Source organism: Mytilus trossulus, chromosome 1, assembly GCF_036588685.1.
Source record: "Mytilus trossulus isolate FHL-02 chromosome 1, PNRI_Mtr1.1.1.hap1, whole genome shotgun sequence".
In the NCBI taxonomy this organism is placed as follows: Eukaryota; Metazoa; Mollusca; class Bivalvia; order Mytilida; family Mytilidae; genus Mytilus; species Mytilus trossulus.
Window position 1 is genome coordinate 12,555,761 of NC_086373.1, and position 21,300 is coordinate 12,577,060.

At 31.1% G+C, this 21,300-nt stretch overlaps 1 protein-coding gene across 1 annotated transcript in view; it reads right to left on the minus strand.

The window, feature by feature from the left end:
- Window positions 1-432: 432 nt before the first annotated feature.
- Window positions 433-21,300, minus strand: part of LOC134715498 (VWFA and cache domain-containing protein 1-like) — a 43,346-nt gene continuing 22,478 nt past the window's right edge. Inside the window, exons 15-23 of the mRNA XM_063577706.1 lie at window positions 18,979-19,089; window positions 16,271-16,369; window positions 14,113-14,215; window positions 13,422-13,517; window positions 8,843-8,983; window positions 6,634-6,737; window positions 4,981-5,100; window positions 3,262-3,395; window positions 433-1,542 (exon numbers count right to left, since the gene is read on the minus strand). Of these exons, the coding sequence (XP_063433776.1) occupies window positions 1,271-1,542; window positions 3,262-3,395; window positions 4,981-5,100; window positions 6,634-6,737; window positions 8,843-8,983; window positions 13,422-13,517; window positions 14,113-14,215; window positions 16,271-16,369; window positions 18,979-19,089 (1,180 nt within the window). The 3' untranslated portion in view covers window positions 433-1,270. The remainder of the gene's footprint in view (window positions 1,543-3,261; window positions 3,396-4,980; window positions 5,101-6,633; window positions 6,738-8,842; window positions 8,984-13,421; window positions 13,518-14,112; window positions 14,216-16,270; window positions 16,370-18,978; window positions 19,090-21,300) is intronic.

A 21,300-nucleotide genomic window follows, 5' to 3' on the forward strand; every position in this document is an offset into this window, starting at 1 on the left:
AAGAGGATGATGGTTGGTATCAAATAAAACGTTTAAACGGCCCGCTGCTTTTTACACCAGTCCTTAGTCAGGAACATGATGCTCAATGGTTGTTATTTGTTAATGTGGTTCAACAGTATGTATCGTTCATTTTATAAAGGTTATACCGTTGATGGTCCTGTTTTAATTGCTTTACACTTGTCATTTTTGTGGCCTTTCATAGCTTGCTTTTCTTTGTTAGCCAAGACTCTGTGTTGAAGACCGTTCTATGACCTATAATGGTTTACATTTCCAAATTTTTACTGGATGGAGGATTTTCTCATTGACACTCATACCACGTCTTCTTGTTACCCATTCGTTTGATGTGTTTGGACTTTTGATTTTGCCTTTTGATTTTTGATTTTCCTTTTTGAATTTTCCTCGGAGTTCGGTATTTTTGTGTTTTTACTTTTTACTTCTATAACCTTTTACTCAGATTAGAATAAATTCAAGTTTCTCGATGATACAGTTCTAGTAATATGATTGATTGAATGCGATTGTCTGGAGATCTGTGTAAATTTAATATATGGTTAGTATGATTGGTTTATTCCAATACAGGGTATTAGTGGAGTTACGTCCCTTTAAATAAAAAAAAAAGCATTATTCCTGTTAAACAGGTGACGAAATTTATGAAATATATGCAGAAAACAAATTTAAAGTAAAAGTTGTTATTGTTTGCCCTTTTTGTATAGACAATAGAAGTTGGCCCTTTATATTGGAGACTTGTTCACTTTGATAGTCCATTAGTCTAAATAGCACATGTTAAGCTAGCTGGTAAGATTAATTCGTTACACAGTGTACTAGTGACCCCAACCGTATTATATATATGGGTCAGTTTATTCCATATAGGGTTTGGGCGTCGCTTTTACACTTATGGAATTAAGTAGCGGGTTATTTAACAGTGTGCACCACATTTTTTATGTTATTTTGAAAAAATATTACAGTCATTTCTTTTAATTTAATTCTAAATTCAATTTTAAACCGTAGAAAACTATGAAAAAACGTTCATGACGTCACGGTCACATGACTGAATTATGCCTTTGGGCTGATAAAAAACAACGCCAGCCAATCAGAAGACGCGTTACATCCAAAATTAGATTATTAAGTAATAAAAATACCTGACATCAATCACTTGAAATTATAGCACATTTGAATTAAACAATATAGGTATATACAATACAGTATCAATTGGTTTCAGATACACATCCTGTCGGATATAATGATTGTAAACTTCAATGTTCGACCAATTTCTTTAATGAAAACCATCGTAAAAGTTTTGATCAGCCTTGCCCATGGATTCGGAACCTTTACTTTCTTGTTTCTCTGTATACTGAGGAAGTTCATGATCACCAATAGCATCTATATATGGATCAATCTCATTTGGTCTATCACACATTTTGAAATACTTTACCCCACCAAACACAACAAGAGTTAGTATTATTCCAGCAACCACTGATCCAATGACTATCCCTATTATTCCATTTGAACCAATGCCTTCTGATTGGTTTGGTGTTGAAATTGCCGCTAAAATAAATGACAAATTTAGTTTTCCGCAAAATTGATTTCTTATAAATAAAAATAGTCTGCAAAATAAGCAATTAACAATCAACCTACTTGTGTAGTTATAACAAAACAATCAACTAAAAATAGCAAGAGTGCATACGCTGCAATGTCTCGTCGTCTTTTCTTACCATTGATTTTAAGTTGGTAGTTCTGAATATAAAGCTTGACAACAACTATAGCATAACCCTAATTAGATCCATGAATTGAAGTAAGGACAGAAACATCACACTGGAAATACATGTACACTTTGCAATCATTCCATACCATAATAAATCGAGAATGGAAATCTGAAAAATGTCAAAGAAACCACAACTTGACCAAACAACAGATATCAGCCGAAGGCAACCTATGGATATTCAATGCAGTGAGAAATTCCCGCTACCAGAGGCGTGCATCACCTGGCCCCTATACACACATGTTAACTAGTTCAGTGATGATAGACGTCATGTCATACTAAACTCCGAAAATATATAAAGAAACAAAAACTAAAAATCACACAAGACTATAAAAGGCCAGAGACTCGACTTGGGACGGATGCAAAAATGTGGCGTGGTTAAACATGTTCTTTTTTTTTTTAAATATCAACCCTCCCCTTTACCTCTAGCCAATTGCAATGTAAAAAAAGGCACAACAATACGCACAGGAAAACTCAGTTTACAAGAAGTCTGTGTCTGATGTCTGAAAAGGTTACAAAGGAAACTATGCAAAATGACAATGATCATAAATAAACAAAGGATTAAATTTGCTGATGACCGTACCTTGATCTATAATGGTTTACTTTTATAAATTGTGACTTGGATAGGGAGTTGTCTCATTGGCACTCATACCACATCTTTCTATATCTATTTACAATATAGTTGACCTATTGCATACAGTATTTGAGAAACAAACTTAAGCATTAAACTAAAAACTAATAAAAACTAAAATAGGACCAATGAACCATGAAAATGAGGTCATGGTCAAATGATAATTTCTCGGTATATGAGAGACCCCATGGTGGCCTTCAGCTGTTCCATGTGCTTTGGTTGGGTTATTTTCTCTTTGACACATTCTTACTCTCCATTCTCAATTTTATATACACCTGGCAATCAATTCATATACCAAATAAAGTTGACCTATTTTTTTCCCTTTTGTAACCACACCCTCGTTAACATGGCTTGGGTTACTCTAGTTAGGGACGTGTAAACTTTTGTTGCCATGATCGGTTTCAACATTGCATCGTATGTAATGTTGCCGAGAAAAACAGTGATAGCAAAGAACTGTTACGTTTTTTCCCCTATATAGTGTGCTTCCTGACAGTTTTAAAGAATTGGTTAACACTGTGAGACCGGCCATGGTAGTTTTAAAACATCCTTAATTATCATATTGCTTAAATATCTGCTAAGAAATCCCCGTTCTAGGGTGAAACCTTTTTCTCACGATAGTTCAGAGCCCATTGCTTCAAGGAGACAAGGAGAGGTTGACTGAAATATCATAATCGTAAATAGTTCATTAATCGATAATTAATATTTTTCATCTAAAAACGTCAAAGTTAACACAAAAATGCATTGAACACATTCAAATTAATGTCTCCGTTATGTTTAACATATGTATCACGTAAAGCAATAACTGTTTGTTTCGTTTAAATATTGGGAAAACACTAAAGTAATAGCTGTTTTCAACGTCAGTTATAACACATACCACATGTATCTCTTTTATCGGGCTTTGTTTTACCAAAATAACAATCTTCTTTTAGCCTACAGCATGGGATAGCAATTTGTTGTAGAGTGTCTGTATACTCGCACCATGTGCACTCAGCTTCGCTATAACAGTCTCTAAAATTAAACTTCGATAATTTTACGAGATTCTCCTTCAAGTATACATACAATACAATACAATACAATACAATACAATATTTTTTATTGTGAATCAAGGACGCCCTAAAAGAGCAGTATAATTACAAACAATTTGTTACAATGATTATTATTAATTGGCATGGACAAATGGCCGTATGAGAAAACTGTAAACCAGAGACCGATTGACTATAAGAGGTGAACAACTGTAGGCTACCTCAACAATCCACAAAAATACACTATAAGAATAATAGTTCGCGATCGTTTTCGTTCTAATTATTATCCATCTTTAGACAATATCACTGAACAGAAATGGTGAAAGTCATTGAGCTGATGATTAAAAGGACACAGCTAACATCAAATGTACTCATCTCCCAATCACACACGTAAATATACATTCTTTAATTATGAACAGAGAACATGACTATATCATATGTTATGATTTTAGGCTAGGCTAGTATTTAAACAAAAATTACATCCAAAGTATCACTTTCCGAGATAAGAACGAAAACTATTTCACTGGGACAATGGTACTGAAATTTAAACAAACCAGATATAATTTGATTTAACTTGGTTTATACCTAATTCTATCAATATCTGAAAACTTTAGAATGTTTCTTTCTCAAGTAAAGCTCATATTTCTTTTTCTGAGTCCCTTTTTAATCTAATAAGCCCTTCAACGTTACTATAATGTCTAGATTTTCAAACGTTTTTGGTTCTTGAACAACTGTGGAGACATTACTTGTCGAAATGCCTATCTGATGAAGGAAGTTATGTACCATTATATTTATCACTACCACTGGGTCGATTCTTTTGCCAGTGGACTCATTGTTTCGAAAAGTATCAACAAATCAGCAGTCAGTACTGCAGTAATAACATAAACATACTGATATTTCATTATCAAAATTAATTCAGTAGTCCAACTTAGTATATTTTAACTATTGCAAGGTGACTTTTCTTACATTTAATTCTGCCGATTCCTTTCAGTTGAATATTTCAATGTCAAATAAATCATTCAATCCTGGTATATATGATGTGTTTATTTGTAATGTTTTCCACTAACAATAGGTTGAAGGCACCTGAAAACCTTTCCATTGAAAATATTTGAATAATGCATACTTTTTGTTTAGGATGGGTAGTTGACGAGGTTACATACATTTTTAGGATACTTATAAAATACAGAAATAACAATTTATTGAACAAAAAATATTTTGTATTTATCTTTTGAAACAAAAAAAGTTATGTCTTTCTTTTGAAAGAAAAAATACGGCCACAAATCCGAATTTTGAGCTAATATACAAAATTTCGACCTCATTTAACTCAAAAAGTAGCATATGGAGGTATTTTTTTTTATTACATAATTGATTTAATCAGGCAAAAAATAGCCAATATGAAAATTTTCATCAAACTGTAAATACAGGATCAAAACTGTATCGTATGTCTTTAATGATTTGATTCTACTGACAGAATGAAAGACACAATAGAACAAAGAAAATACACAACCCTATTACATAATTTGGGAGTTTCACAAAAGACAACTGTGGAGTGTCATAAATCCAAATCTTACTGTCTGTTCGTCTTCTTATAACAAGTTGGTACATAGCATGCTTTCAGTCCATCGGTATCATCAGGCTCGTTTTTACCAGATGTGTCTGGAATTCTAGCACTGCATGGTGAACTGGCTGATCTGAAAATAGAAATTTAGAAGTGAAGGACAAAAGTTATTGCAACTACAAAAAACTAGTCGTTGTAGATCTATAGGCTTTTCTCTTTTAAAACACTATCATTTTAAAAGAAATGATTACTATAACCTTAAAGTGTTTCATTTATAACTAATATTTTCTTTTATCAGAGGTAGCGAACGATCTTACGATAAATAAGTGTGATAAACCATATATACTTGTGCTTCAGTTAACTTGACTTTTCCCAGTGCCTGTTCATTAAAATACGTATTTAGTCAATGCAATTTACATATATATTAATTGATCGAACTGACAATTTCAATTTCTTTTCAATCATTACAATGCAAACCCTTTGATTGTTGTCTACTGACGTGCTGATATCGGAAATAATAGTTGCATTATAGCATGTACCTCAATTTCTGCATTGTTTAACATTGTTAACTGTATTTTATTTTTGTGTAGTGTTTCATTGACCAATTTGTTGATTTATCTTTGACTAATTTAAGGAGGCTCGCGGGTATAAGATTTTCATTTAATTTTTATTACAAATTTTATAAATTACCTTTAGTAGTTGTTACTTTATCATATAGCACAAATATCATTTCAAAAAAATAATTCGTTTTGGCCCAAGCTGACTTTTAAAATGTAGATATCATTGAAAAAGCTCGAAATTAACTCCCTTTGGTGCAAAAATGCTATTTTTTTGGCATTATAATTGAAATATCTTTTTTTACTCATCGGTGACCTATATTTTTTATTATTGTTTTCAAAAAAGCTAATCATAAACTAAATAATTGTTAAATTTAAGCGATTTCTGTAATTAGGTTCTTTTTTTTATTTCGATATTACTTCTTTTTCTCCTATTAGTTAAACAGAAAAACAGTACCTTTACAAAAATGTATGTTTCTTTCGAAGGCAGATTGTGAGCGTAAATGATCGGTGACCCCTCTTTTTTATTTCATTTTTCCATTAGGCAGAAGATAAAGTTCATTTATAGAAAAAGTTAGCGAAATCTTATATCAAATAAAAAAAAATGATTTAGACCCGCGAGCCTCCTTAATGTTTGAAATACCTCTTTCCTTCTAGTTATGATATCACTTTTTGACTGTCATTTAGAAAACATGTGTTACTTGTTATTGTTTTTTTTATTGTGTCGCGACGATAGTTAAAAAAATATGAACAGTTTTCAGATATGACCCATGACTTACTCACATACTTTGTTTTATATGAGTACACAAATGATATATCAAAACTTGCTTTGATACAAATACTATACATACAAAAATTTTCCTGAGCATTTATTGCCCTAAATGTTGTTTATTAAAGTGATAAAAGTACGCATAGAATTATCTTTTAGGTTGCAAAATTTATAATATATATGGTGAAAAGAAAGGCTGTGTGTAAATCGGAGATTTTTAAAAGACAGGATTACTATGACCTTAAAGTGTACATAGCATGCTTTTAGTGCTTTTAGTGATTTATTTCTTTGAATGTATGTATCGTTGTAAATTAAAGTAATAAATGTAGTTTGTACTTGCTCAGTTTTATAACTGTTTGAGCAAACATCATATATTATAGGTTCATGACACAAACATTGACAGGAGTTCTTGCATTTTACGACATCCGGGGTCTTTGATCCATCCTAAATTCATAAAAGAAAACGTAGTAATAACAACTCAGAAAATGTCAGATGGATTGCAGTCTGGACTTTCCTGCATTAATATGACAGTTGCAAGTTTAAACCCCCAAACAGGATAAGCCGAAAGAAAAAAAAAATGTTTGTAGGGTTCATAAATGGAATGGTAAAAGTTAATCTGGGCCTGATATTTTGCATTAGTTGTTTTCGCCATTGAACTTGTTGCCAGTAACTGTGAGTACTCTTAACTTTGTATTTAATGTAGGTTTTGTTGTTGGGACGTATGAGTATCTTGCAATCGCCACGTCCACTCTGTTTGTATTACTTGTATTTGTGCTGTGTATTGATCTGATGAGTAAAATCCTTTTCAACTGATTTTTGTATTTTTTTCGTATGATGTATAGTTTCAACACTATCCAGTTGGTAAGGGGAAAACATGGAGCCCGTTAACATGTATAACCTGGCCCCATTTTGTATGCATCTGTCCCTGTTGTTTTTTCGTTCATTTTTTATTGTACATACATTAAGCTGTCCGTCAGTGTTTTACATTTTTTTCGGGGCCTTTAATAGCTTACTATGCAGTATGGGTTTGAATGATTGTTGAATGTCGTTACGGTGACATATAATTTCATAGTCGTCATTTGTCTAGTATGAAGAGTTGTCACATTCGAGATCATATGACATCTTCTTGTTTTGAATAGCGGTATACTACTGTTGCCTTTATATATCACTTTCACTACGAAAGGGCTAACAACTTTACAACGATAAAAATTAACATCGTAAAAATCAATCTCGAATTTCATTTAGTCACCGGAAACAATATATTAAAAAAAAATTGGGTCAAAGCATTTTTCATTTATTTTATAGTACACAGAATGTAAGCCGCCGGATCATCCACCCACCAACCCATACGTCCTTACGCCTGGCCGGCCACCGTATATCACGAAGTTAATAACTTTCCATCAGAAATTTGATTAATGAAGGGAAGAGTCAATATATGTATCCGATTCTGATTATAAAACCATCGACTTGCTAGTTCTGCATTCCCCCCAACTATTCGCCTTTTATCGCCACGGAAGTGTTATTTTCCATTTTCCAAACCAAATGATGGTAATTGGTCTAACGATTTAAACGACAATGCAAGCTGCAGTTATCCTTAATAATTACGACATCGCTTTATCGATTGCTTATTTGCCAACATAACTTCTTAATTCCCATGAGAAATCTTGGCATAACATAGAAGCAGTGGTTATTATAAGGTACCACAAGGTTTTCAACAATGAGAATAACACAGGCCGAATAGTCATTCATATGAGTCTCCAACTTGAAAACTGTGAAGAAAAAAGTAAAATCACAAAAATACTGAACTCAGAGGAAAATCAATTTGGAAAGTCCATAATCACATGGCAAAATCAAAAAACAAAACGCATCAAAAAACGAATGGACAAGAACCACTTTGAATAGTTTAAAAATATTACCTGCTGGTATTCAATTTCAAATTCGACCAAACGTATACATTGATTTAATTGTTGATGTTTCACTTCATTTTTTAATCATCTTCGTGTCTAGCGTTATTGAAATGTTAGTTTATGTTATAACCAAAGAAAATGACGCGGAATAAAAGGAAAGAGATGTTTTAAGGTAGTATAAATTTCAAGATAAAACAATTTTATATATATAAAAAAAAGAATGCACATGTCCTTTTACGAAAAAGAAGAAAAGTTCAATAAGCCTTGCTTTTTTTCTTTTCAAATCTTGTGAAAATAGAAAACAAAAGTCGCTGATGTATATGTCTCGATTTGAATGTTTCCTTCTAGATGAAAGAATTTGTGTACGTCTTAATGGGTTCGTTTTGCGCAGTATTTAGTCTTGTTGTGTTTTGTAGATATAGTTTATTTTGTCGTTTGCTTCTGATTGAACGGTAGTGGCATTTGAAGTAGTTCTTATCTCAGAACTGAAACTTGTTTTCTTTTATTCGTTATAAAATAGCTACTTCAGAAAAGCTATATATCAAAAGAATTGTCCCCACTTTCTTTGAATGATAGCAACCGATTAAAACATAAGAGGGCACACATCGAGAGTAATAGTATCAAGAAGCAGATTTAACTTACACAAGTACATGTGCCTGATGGTGTCGATGTCGACTGTAATCTGATTATAAACAAATTACTGTCAGCAACTGGTCTCATCTCAAATTCATTATTAGTATCTTTAAAATCCAATCCACTAGCAAATTGTCTTGGCAAGAATACCTGTGTACAGTTAAACAAAACACTAACAAAAGGTCTTAATGGATTATTTACAGGTATGAGTTACATTTTTGCAAATACTTTATACCGTAAAAATATTCTATAATGACTGAGTACATACTTTTAAAAGACAGAACAATTATTTTTTAGGTCATTATCAGTCTTTCGGTTAATACTAAGACTCAACCTCTCTATATTTCAGAGAATTTGCCGAACTCAAATACTGTGACCTGACAATGGGTGTAACTGTATAACTTTGCCTATTATTCAACCAGTTTGTATTTTGACAATACAAATGAAACCTCTAAATTGACCAGTTGGTATTGATAGAGTTGAGTCTACCTTGATGCTACCTGTAAAGTCTTTATTCACCTACCCCAACCTTACAGCAGCTTTTTATCATAAACATTTTCTTCACCTAGGATTATTCTACTAAGAAATTAATAGGGAAGAAAATATTTTTGGTTTTATCCTTTTAAATTCCATAACTGATAATTTATCTAAATTTTACTAAAAATCCTAAATCAGTAAAACGTTTTGTAAACCGCATGTTAATATGTATGAAAATTAAAACTGTTTTTACATAATAAATGATTCTTTCAAATTTTAACCTTTTTATATAAGTGTTGTCCAGGAGTAAGTGAAACAATATATAGCTATTTAGGTCTTTTCAATTTCAATTTACAGATGGATATGTTGTACTTTTCTTCATATTTCCAGTTAAAGGTTTTCTTTTTGGATGTTTTTTTCAATGTTTGAAATCTATTGGATTTAATGTGCATACAATTTTGTTTGATAAATATTATGGAAATGAAATCAAATATTAAATTTCTGCAGTGGATATAGGTTTATATAGTGATATAGTGAAAAAAAGTATATTTCCAATATATTCCTTTCGTGAGGGTAATTTTTATGTGAATGTGAAATTGGAAATAATCATTAAAAAGTTCTAGATCTTATATTGTTCAATTTGGAAATATATCATAGGAAATGAAACATAAATATAAATAGGAATACTATGAATATAATAAAATCAAATGATCCAATGAAAAACATGATTAAAATATTCCATGATATTTGAGGGAGGATAATTATGTTGAATATAATGACGGAAAATTACAATTCAGGAAATTCTGCATTATTTAAAGATTCTGCACATGTTTATTTGGGATGCATATCATGAGATATTTAACAGAATATAAAATGAAAATAGAAAAACTCTTATGAAGAGAGAAAAATGTGAAGAAAATTTCCCAAAACGTTAATAAAATAGAAAAATATTTTAAATTTAATTCAAATAGCGAAACTTGAAAATTGAACGAGTTTTCAAATATAAATGGATATACTTAAAAAAATCTGTAAATTCAACTATGATTTTGATATTTCTATATGCATAACAATGTGAACGTGGAATGAATCAATAAATATAAATCAAGGTAAGGAAATTATAATGTAATTCGGATTTCCACAAGAGCAAAAACAAATTATAAAGAGTTATCTTCCACTAGAAATAAAGAGATAAAAATAGGTCTTTTCGACAATATATATAGAAGAAATTCAAGCTTTCATAGTATACAACATACAACTAAATACTCTGCAAGAAGAAAAAAACATGTATATATTTCTAAAATATCAAATGTCAGTAAATGTTTTTTACTCTTTTTCCTTCAAATTTGTTGAATTTCTTTTGCAATTGTTTGACCAATTACTTCTAGGAATACACTCATTCAAATTATACAATTACTGTTATTATAATGTTTTTTCCTTTAATTTTCTTTTAGACTCTCTAATGAAAATCATGGGAAAGCGATATTTTAGCATTATATAGCAAATATTATACATGAAATAAGTTTGCATCTTGTGGAGATATTTTAGCTTTATTTAGAACATACTTATTTAGACTGAAAGAATATTTTATGCAAAATTGAAGCCACATGGATAAGTTTTGAATAACCTATGTCAGTTATACTACATCAGTAATAATTTAACAGCTGAAATGTAAGGAAAGAATCAAGCTAGACTCTAAATGCATATCAAAGTGATCATCTATTGTCAATTGTATTGTAAAATAAGGTCATGTTCACATTGACATAAACGCAGTGTTGTGTTAGTGTAACTCACACGTAAACTAAACACAATTACGTTCCCATTGATAAAACTCAAAGTTTACATGAAGTTTAAATCCTGTTTTGTCTAAATGCAGTCGATAGTTACATGTAATGTAGGCTGTTTATTGCAGGTTTAGTGTACACAAAACTAGGCATTTAGAACATTAATTTTAGCATGCATATTTTAAGAAGAAACAAATTTTGAATAATATTGATATTTAATAACAATTATAAATAAAGTTCTTTACAGAAATATTTGAAAAATTTAATAAATTTATTTGTTATAAAAACACTTAACCATGTTAATGTAGCTTTATTAACCCAGTATAACAACTCAAAGCATCATCATTTCCGAACAAATAAATTATTTAAAATGGTCTTCCCGTATCGACTAGACGTACACAGAGATATTTTTAACTGGTCTTTACTCAAACAAAGATTCACTCATAAATGCATTATTAAAAAAAGTGTGAGGTTAATTGATTTGTTTGTCTAGTATCTCAGATCCGTTAAAAAACACTCAGAATTAAAAAAAATATACCATTAGCCCCCCCCCCCCCCCCTTCTTTTTGCCAAACACTCTTTTGAAGAAAATACCAACCAAAAACAGAAAAAATAGAAATGTAAGGATAAGTAATATCTGAATCCTTTTTCTTCGTCTGTAGGCACGTTAAAACAGTCTTCGTTTTTCAATGCTTAAGCGAGATATCTTTAGTAACTTAAACTACTGCAAACCACCAAAATGGCTTTCATAAAGGAGCAACCTCTTAACTTGAAAAAAAGGGGGGTCTGTGTCAATTTTATTTTCGCGCGAACCTTTTTTCACTTTTTTCGATGCTATCAATCTAATTTTTTTCAATATTTAACACTATAATGTATGGGGAAGCTCCGGGTTGATTCAGGATAATTTTTTTTATCATCGGTATGACCAGGATACTTATTTCTATCAAATTGAGGATCAGATTATTTTTCAAGAAAAAAAAACATCCCCCCCTTCTTTTTGCCAAACACTCTTTGGAAGAAAATACCAACCCAAAACAGAAAAAATAGAAATGTAAGGATAAGTAATATCTGAATCCTTTTTCTTCGTCTGTAGGCACGTTAAAACAGTCTTCGTTTTTCAATGCTTAAGCGAGATATCTTTAGTAACTTAAACTACTGCAAACCACCAAAATGGCTTTCATAAAGGAGCAACCTCATAACTTTAAAAAAAGGGGGGTCTGTGTCAATTTTATTTTCGCGCGAACCTTTTTTCACTTTTTTCGATGCTATCAATCTAATTTTTTTCAATATTTAACACTATAATGTATGGGGAAGCTCCGGGTTGATTCAGGATATTTTTTTTTATCATCGGTATGACCAGAATACTTATTTCTATCAAATTGAGGATCAGATTATTTTTCAAGAAAAAAAAACATCCCCACCCCTTTTTGAAGTCCCCTAACTGCTAAAAAAATTGTCCCAAAAATTTGCTTTCGGTTCTACGTGTAATAAACATTTGAATGAAATAAAGTTTACAGGTGTGAACAAATCTTATGTACAGGTAATTAAACAAGGTGTATAGATGTGAACAAATTTAATGTGAAACCAGTGTGCATTACATTGAACTAATTGTAAACAGTTTATTGTACATGGCGTGAGGTGTGAAAACGGCCTAAGATATGTTCAGTATATGTTCAGACGGGTTAGTAGCTGCATTCCACATGTACAACGCTACACCAAATTGAACAGTAGTCAGAAAGGAAATATAGTTCTAGATCAACTGCAACCACATGTATAAAAATAACCTAATTTAATTTACAACAAGGACATGTTTGAAAATAACAATGAATAAAACTTAACGGTTTTAGTTTAAGACCTTTTCAGTACTAGTGCATCTTATTGCTAGAGAAACGATTTTTATCAAAATGATGTTCATATAAATTTTTAACAAAATCTATTCATATCTTTTTTAAACAAAACTGACTAATTCTAAATTTCAAAAAACAACAACACATACAATAGAGAATGGAAAAAGTATGTTTACCAGAGTACTAATACTCTTTAAATTTTAATTTTAGTAATTGTTATTAAAGAAATGTGAAACTTATCTATAATGCATTACCAAATATAAACATGTTTTCAATTTTCTGTAATTCAAACATTCAGTTTAATTAATTGCTATACAAATTAAGAAAAACAGATAGTTTTTTTTTAAGATATTATTTTGTGAACAATATGAGAAACACAATACATTTTCTTAATACAAAACATAATGGTTTGGTATGTACAATTACAAAACTAATTTAGCAAATATATATTTCGTTGTTGTTATAAGATAGTATAAGTTTTACCCTATAAGACTGCAGATTTGTGTTAACAGAGAAATCTTGGCATTGTACCGGATTCAGCACTCCTTTACCTTTCAACAGTTCTGCAATACCATGTTCCTAAAGATAATTGCAATAATAAGTTTATTAAGTAAGTTATATTTTGATTGCTAAACAATTGATAGTAGATATGAATGATGATTGAAAAGTCTTTGAACTCTTTAAATTTCGAAGGTGGCAGATAGAACTATTTACACACTTTATTTAAGAATATCTGATATATCATTACCTTGAGTAATCAGGAATGCCTGACTAGATGTTTTTAAAAAATCACAATCAATCTCATTTACCAGATTGAAAATATTTAAAATTAAAAATTGCACAATGTTTAAATGAGTGAAAAGGAAGTATAAACCTATCATGATACTTATTCAAAAGTCATGTGAGCCAAATATTGACATTCTTAGGCTTTGTTATCTAGAATTAACAGAATAAGGAAATTTGTGGCATAAGCTTTCACAGAAACTACACGTCTTAATATTCAAAACTAATTGAAGTGATTGTGATTTCCTATTATTTACCTGGGTAAGAACTTATAATTACATCTCTTGATATTATATATATTATGTTTTCCCAAAATAACTGCTTATGTAAATGCTCATTTATACCTATCCATACCTACCTAGTAAATAAAGGTATTTCAAGTAAAGCTTACCTTGACCGTAATATGTTTAGGTTCATGAAAGTCGGATTCAACCTCAGATTGTTTGAAGTGAGGATGCATTACAATAAATCCACTATTGTCCAAAATAATGCAACTGTAAGCATACGAAAGAAAAATGGTTCAAAAGTAAAAACAAACATCAACTAACCAGCTTACCAACAATACATGAAAAATTAATTAATTCTTATTGAAAGAGCCAAGTGATATCTGAAGCTTCCGATTTTGACCGCTACATAATCAGAAAAGTTATTCTGCGAATATAAATAAGCTTTTAAAACACCCAAGACCCTACTTCTTCGATTATTTTATTAAAGAAAATAAATTTGTTGAAAACTAACATATTTACAGTTTAATAAGATCGGAAATTTCTAAACAGACAAAATTCTTCAAAGCCTCGATGAATCAACATGACTAATCTTTACTCGCTGTGTAGAAAAATAAAAAGTAGGTTACTGCTAAAACCAAAAAAAGTGTATGTAATTAACAATTTATCATTGTCAAGAATCTTCATGACCATTACAAATGAGTCATGTTCTGTAGTTACGTACAAGGTTCAAAGATCTTCATTTTCCAAAAAAGGACACCTTACGGGACCCAATGACATCAATACACAATATATTCTTATTCATAACACATAATCAGACAAATGAAGATAAAATTAAAATTCACATAAAGTGAATGAGATTTTTACGTACAAATGATTGACAAAAATATTTGACGTCATTCAACGTATTGACAAAATTTAAAAAAAAACCAACAAAAACGTGTCTGACAGTTATATATAGAACTCTCGCGCAACATTATATCCCTGTCAAACTGCTGCTCGAACATGAAAAAGTTCTGTTTCATATTACCTATCATAAATGAATGAAAACATTTATAAAACGAACAAATGTAGGAACAAGAATATAATACTTTATGAAAATGTGATAGCAATATAGCTCCCACTTCGAGAATGATGTATCATTATATACTTATGTTTAATTATTGCTATTGTCATTTTTCTGTTAATTTATTGTTAACAAAGTATTGAATGATTTGAAAGAGGGACGAAAGATACCAAAGGGACAGTCAAACTCATAAATCTAAAACAAACTGACAACGCCATGGCTAAAGAGGAAAAAGACAAACAGACAAACAATAGTACACATAACACAACATAGAAAACTAAAGAATAAACAACAAGAACCCCACCAAAAAATAGGGGTGATCTCAGGTGCTCCGGAAGGGTAAGCAGATCATGCTCCACATATGGCACCCGTTGTGTTGCTTATGTGATAACAAATCCGGTAAATAGTCTAATTCGGTAGGTCACATTCATAAAAGGGAAGGGGATTGTAGTTACGACGTAAGGAACATATCCGATATCATTTGTGAAACCATTTAGGAACTTCTCAGGTAGAATGAACAGAAGTTATCAATATCATTTAATTTTACTTTCTACAATTTATATGAATATTACTCATCAGATAATTCAACAAGTTGTGATTATGTTGAACGCATCTTTCTTTTAAAAAATGAGATAAATGATACGACAGATACAGTTATGTGTGCCTTATATCTTGTATCTAGAAACTAAAAATGAGGGATGGTTGAAAACAAAATGTTTCGACAAAAAAGATGATTTCAGTTGTTTTAAAAGTTGTGAACTTCCAATTTCTATGCAGCAACATTCCAGGAGAAGCCTGCATGCATACTGATGACTTATTTTCCTGATGATCCAATATTCCAGGGCTTTCATTTCATTTCACGATTAACTTAATGATGCTAACAATGCAGCTACTATATTAAGATTTCAAAGTGGTGAAGTTGAAATCAAGCCTTTTGTTTCACAGTGTTCATTTTCAAATCAACATCAACAGTTAAAAATATGAGAAGTAAAGAATAGGCATACAAAATGTAAATCTTGCCAAAAATTGACATAGCATACACAATGACATAAATGACAGCTTGGAGCTTAATCACTGGATTACAAGAGTATCTGCAAGTATGAAAATACTGAAATACATAGAAAATATGTAATTTACGTGAATCAGTTGAACTTCAAACAAATTATAGTGTTATTTCAACATTTTCAACAGCTTACAAAGACTGCTACCAAAATACTGTCAATGTTTTTTGGGACATTTCTTTGGACTGAATTAATTACCTTATTCCGTCATTACAGGCAGGATAAATGTCACTTATGAACCAATTAAAATACAGTAACGGGAAGTCTGCAGCAATAGTGGCAGTGACCGCATCGGAACTGAAATATGTCAAAGCATAGATAAGTATGAAGAAATATAATTTTATAATATTAATTTTCAAAAATAATTAAAACACTAGTTCATGTCTTATTTTAGTGTACACTACACATATGATTTTTTTATATGTTTCGTTTTGTCATTCTGTGACGTCTAAAAAAGATATCTTACAATCTTTTATGTTTGCTAATAATAGATGAAAATTATGTTTAACGTTGCTTTGATATCTGAATTTTGCTTTAGTCTAACAATTTAGTCAAGTTGAGACTTTCTGGCGATACTATGTCAGCTTATTCTGCGAATAAAATAAAATTGAAAATGTGTTCCCTTGCATACATTTCACGATTTGAGATATTACCATCCGGTCAGTAGTCAGCATTTTCTTGACTGTCCTTTTGGTATCTTTCGTCCCTCTTTTCTTATGACATGAAATATTATCAATCTAACAAATTGCTGTATTTTTTCTGTTGATACGATTCGGGATTATTCAAGCAACGAAGTTGTTTTCTTTGTTAATGCATAGAATACAATGTTTTGTTTCATGCACCGATGATAAGATTATTGAAAAAAAACAAGCCTTTTTGCAAGCCAACTGTTCAAAGTTTTGATTTTTCTACCCTGTATACCACATTGCCTCACATTCTCATTAAGAAAAAAATCACACAACTAATTAAATGGGCATTTAAAAAGTCAGAATGTGAATATATATGTTTAAACTCTTTGAGGTCATTTTTTAGTAGCAATAAACAAAAAAACTATGTCAATTGGACATGCTTTGATACTATAGATGCCCTTGAATATTTACTAGATAACACTTTTGTTCGCTTTGGGAATTCCGTATATCGTCAGTTTATCGAAATTCCAATAGGGACTTACTGTGCACCACTAATTGCGGACCTGTTTTTGTATTGCTATGGGTTACAATTTATGACAAAAATACGCCAAGACCCATCGAAACAACATCTGATACACAAATTTAATAATACTTTTAGATATTTGGATGATATTTTGGTTCTAACTATTCTAAATAATGACGACTTCAGTATGTATATTAAAGAAAGTTATCCTGTTGGACTTACTTTAAATAAAGCTAATTTTAACAATAACCACTGCCCTTTCCTCGATCTTGATATCTATATTACTAACGGAAAGCTGAATATTAAAATTTATGATAAAAGAGATGATTTTTCATTTCCTATCGTTAATTATCAATTTTTAGATGGTGACGTTCCCTTGTCACCATCTCACGGTGTTTATATATCTCAACTTGTACGATTCGCTCGTGTATGTAACAATGTTTTAGATTTTAACGAGAGAAATTTATGTATTACTGAAAAATTGTTACACCAGGGTTTTCGATATTACAAACTAGTCAAAACATTTACTAAATTTTATCATCGGTATAAGGACATCATTCTTAAATATAGCTCAACATGCAGAATTCTTATACGTTCAGGTATTTCACATCCAATTTTTTATGGAAATATTCTTTATAAAGCACATATGTATCAGTATTCACCTCAGAAACTTACAAAACCTTTGAATAGACTTATTAAGAAGGGATATAGTTACGATACTGTTGTCAGGTCATTAAAGATTGCATATTTTGGCGTTAATATTGATTCACTGATAGGGTCTTTTGCGTCGGAACTAAACACATTTATTCAAAATCCAGTTGTTGGCATGACACGGGTTATGTTCTTCTCGTATATGTTATGATGGTATGATACTAAACCCCTAACGGGAAGGATTGTGCCTGATGTTCATATGATGAAATCATAATCTTTCAGTCATTTTAATTGAAGTCTGGAGCTGGCATGTCAGTTAACTGCTAGTAGTCTGTTGTTATTTATGTATTATTGTCATTTTGTTTATTTTCTTTGGTTACATCTTCTGACATCAGACTCGGACTTCTCTTGAACTGAATTTTAATGTGCGTATTGTTATGCGTTTACTTTTCTACATTGGCTAGATGTATAGGAGGAGGGTTGAGATCTCACAAACATGTTTAACCCGCCGCATTTTTGCGCCTGTCCCAAGTTAGGAGCCTCCGGCCTTTGTTAGTACTGTATTATTTTAATTTTAGTTTCTTGTGTACAATTTGGAAATTAGTATGGCGTTCATTATCACTGAACTAATATATATTTGTTAAGGGGCCAGCTGAAGGACGCCTCCGGGAGCGGGAATTTCTCGCTACATTGAAGACCTGTTGGTGACCTTCTGCTGTTTTCTTTTCTACGTTCGGGTTGTTGTCTCTTTGACACATTCCCCATTTCCATTCTCAACTTTATGTGTCTTACCGTCAATAATGACAGTTTTAAGATATTATATATCAGCAAGTTATGTACACAAAAAGTTAAACAGCACAATGAAAGGCTCTCCCAATCTTCGTATAGGGTAAACAATGAAATGTTTTTGAATGAATCAGTTTTCCAATAATCATGAAGATCAAGTATTTCTCGTTAACAAGAAGTTCTTATGTGCCTTGAAATACATGCACTCTATAAATACAAACTTATATGGCATCATTGTTTGCCTTCTTTATTGAAAATGATTTTATAATCACTACGCAACAAGTATCTATGTATCAGAATAATAACTTGCTATTTACCCTGCTTTATGTAATGTATGTATAAATGTCAGAACTATACCGGATCCCCAGCCATCAACATACGGTGTTGTGATATACGTTGTGTTTGGTTGTCCTAGGGCCTGGCGCCACCTAAAATTTACATAATTTTGAAACAATAATTGATATTTTTTATTATTGAATTAAACTTTATTGTAATATGAAATGCATTTTTTCTTATATGTTTATGAAAAAATTTGCTTCAAAAGTTTTTTGAAGGAAACCCATATTATAGTGTATGCAATTTGATGTAGTACCATACTTTAATAGCAAAATATAAAGCTTAACTAGAATCGAAGGGAAAGAGTGTGGAGCTTAGCCAGTGTACAACATGTCAACTTTCATTTGAGTCCATGTCTGAAGCTCCACCCCATTTTGTAACAATATCCGCCTCTTAAATATTTACGAAACTAAAAACGTTAAAGGTTTTTGTTTTTAATTTTTTTGCTTTTTTCGGGGGTTCATACTATTATCTTCATGCTTGATCAAAATTTCAATTAAAAAAAAATGTGTAGGGGTGGGGTGGGGGTCTCATATCTAAGCAAATGTAAACCAATACGTTAAAGGAAGATTTGCATTCATCCCAGCTTTCATTGGTTGAACTGTATACTACAGACCTCACACAATTTAGTATACTTTTCTTGAACCAGTCATATAAAATGTATAAGCTTAAGTCTGTCAAAGGAGGTAATAAATGATTTGCGACAATGCAAGTTCTACATTTAGGATATAAATAAATATCTTTTAACCAATTCAAATACTAATATCTATTCAATTTCACAAATATGTACTGAGTAAGCATCATGTAAATCATTTAATAAAGAAGTAGAAATTTAAAGTTTTAAACAAGGGAAATAACAATGAACATTCTGAAACTGATTATACTAGTAAGGGAGACAACTACATATACACTTTCATATTCAGTCAACGTGCATCACTATGCATCATCTATAAATAAAGCGGTGAAGAGGAATAATTTTTTTCAATACAATGATTGTACCTATTATAAATAATAGATGCAAACAACAGAATTGAAGGTGGAAATAAGCAAAGAATTACGGTCCATTCAAGATAATTGTCTGTGTCTATTGGAAGTAAGTTCTGATTGTATTGCGCATTTCAAATACCTGTAAAACATAGAGTTTTTGTTCGTAAAACCTAGTTACAGGTAGAAAGGCTAAAACTAGAACAGTAGTGCTACTGCACAGCGCAAGAAAAAAATATACAAAACAATTAACGACAAAAACACCATCTGATTTACAGGTTTCTGACTTGAAAGAGGCACATATAGCATATAGAGTGGTAACAAATGATATCAAGCGCCCTCTCCATAACACGGTACAGATGTTCAACAGTAAAACATATGGAAAAAGTGTAAAATTCAGTTGTAAAGGGCTAAAACTCATCACAAAAACACACACAGGATGTCACAGGGTTTTGATACATCCCAACAACTGAACTGTTGTTTTTCTATGGTCGGGTTGTTGTCTCTTTGACACATTCCCCATTTCCATTCTCAATTTTATCTATTAAGATACAGATCTGAGAATGCTCGAATTTAAGTGACAGCTAGTTCAAGGCCAATAAAAACTTACAAAAAAAATCATTTATATAAGCAAATTATCGATCAGCTGACACCCGATATCCAATTGATTAAATGTAAAGACATCATAAACAGTCAAGGAAAAACATGACCTTGTGCAATGCCAATTTTCAAAATGCAGACATCAATAGATTGTAAATGCGTGAATGTGCAAAAGGTATATGTATATTACAATAATATTAGTTTAGGTTTAATTTACAGGTAACAAAATCAATATCTCTACCAACACAACCAATATTGCAACATCTAATTACAGTGTTTAATTGGTATCCTTTAAGAAAAACTGTATTCAAAGGATCGTTTAAATTAACTGATCGTTTATAAACTTCCGGTCTAGGTATACAACATCTCTATAAAAATAGAATTTACTATCCCGTACAGTCAAACTTAAAGAAAACGAATTTCTTTTTATATGGAGGAACTTTTTGTCGAAAATTTAATGTTGAGTTTTCTTGAAAATATCAAAAGATTTAAATCTATGATAGAAATTACCAATCATATTTGATTTATTCAAAATAAGTTTCTTTGGATTTATTTCGGCAGTAAAATTACATTTAGAATAGTAAACATAAAGGCAAGGGCCGATTTTAAAAGATTTTGGTAACTTTTTCATCACCAAAGTGTCTACTTCAGTCGATTCAATTAGTGTATGTGATTTGATCCGATATTATCATTAAAGACGAGCAGAATCTGGCTTATTA